The sequence below is a fragment of the Vigna unguiculata genome, chromosome 9, assembly GCF_004118075.2.
Source record: "Vigna unguiculata cultivar IT97K-499-35 chromosome 9, ASM411807v1, whole genome shotgun sequence".
In the NCBI taxonomy this organism is placed as follows: Eukaryota; Viridiplantae; Streptophyta; class Magnoliopsida; order Fabales; family Fabaceae; genus Vigna; species Vigna unguiculata.
In genome coordinates this window covers 2,614,129-2,615,146 of record NC_040287.1, presented here as the reverse complement: position 1 = coordinate 2,615,146, position 1,018 = coordinate 2,614,129, and the positions used below count along the sequence as shown (strand labels likewise).

Below are 1,018 nucleotides of genomic sequence, written 5' to 3'. Positions count from 1 at the left end.
CCAAACATGTTTTCTTTTTCAAACTAAACAAAACTCATCAACAAATTTATAGCACAGCAATTTTTAAGCAGTGTCTCCTCCCAGAACAAAATTGAAGAAAATTACCATTGAATAATCATTCAGTTACCAGAAATCACTATTCGAACAAGATCAATATAATATGAGAAAAGCACTTCCATCTTCCCAGTGATGGGTTCAGACTCAAAAATTAAAGCAAACAAAAAGTAAAGAAGAAAAAGAAAAAGAACTTTCATTGCTCAACAGGATCAAGATCAGTTTACAAGAAGAAGGGGGAAAAGGGTACACAATTAAACATAGATAAATCCATTTACATATGAAAACCTTGGTCAAAATCTCAGAATATTCAACAAGGGAAAACAGAAGCTTGAGGGTTATATATATAAAATGATGATGATGATAATAAGAATAATAAGAAGTGGTTCAAAAGTATAATTCTAAACGTCTGGCACAAGAAGTGCAGAAGAACTTCCTCTTGATCTTGAAGCACATGGGCAAGAAGCAAAATTTCCACTGGATCTCAACATCCATGGCTTCAACCTTGCCATCACAATAAGGGCATGATCCTGGAGCTTGTCGCCGACCCAGTTCCTTCTGTTCCTCGTCCAACACCAACATGTGCCACATTCTTCTCCTGCTCCGACCTTTCTCTTTCTCGTTCCCTTTGTCTCTGTCGGAGAACTTTTCGGTTTTGAAGGGTAGGTTCAGAAGATGAAGCTTCAACAAGTTTAGATTGTGAAAGGAAGAAACATTGGGGTCGATAACAGGTCTATCTTCGCATATTTATACATCCTCCTGGTTGTTGGCTACAGAGAATATTCCCCACTATTTACAAAATTTTATTTTTATTTTCCTACTTTTACTACCTTCTCTTCTTTGATAACTTTAGGATAAACCAGTTTAGAGGAAAAGTCCATTAGTATATATAATTGAATCCAAAACCTTATCTAATTATCTCATATGTTTTATAATATTGAATTAGTTCACCTTTTTAATATAA

General features: G+C 34.8%; 1 protein-coding gene across 1 annotated transcript; it reads right to left on the bottom strand.

The window, feature by feature from the left end:
- Positions 1 to 225: 225 nt before the first annotated feature.
- LOC114162882 lies at positions 226 to 789 on the bottom strand. Its single transcript, XM_028046872.1, has one exon. The coding sequence runs from the start codon at positions 643 to 645 to the stop codon at positions 442 to 444; it is 204 nt and encodes a 67-aa protein (XP_027902673.1). The 5' UTR covers positions 646 to 789; the 3' UTR covers positions 226 to 441.
- Between the last annotated feature and the right edge of the window lie 229 nt (positions 790 to 1,018).

What these genes read in the sequence shown, in the direction of transcription:
- LOC114162882 (XM_028046872.1), bottom strand. Translation starts at nt 645, where the DNA reads ATGTGGCACATGTTGGTGTTGGACGAGGAACAGAAGGAACTGGGTCGG.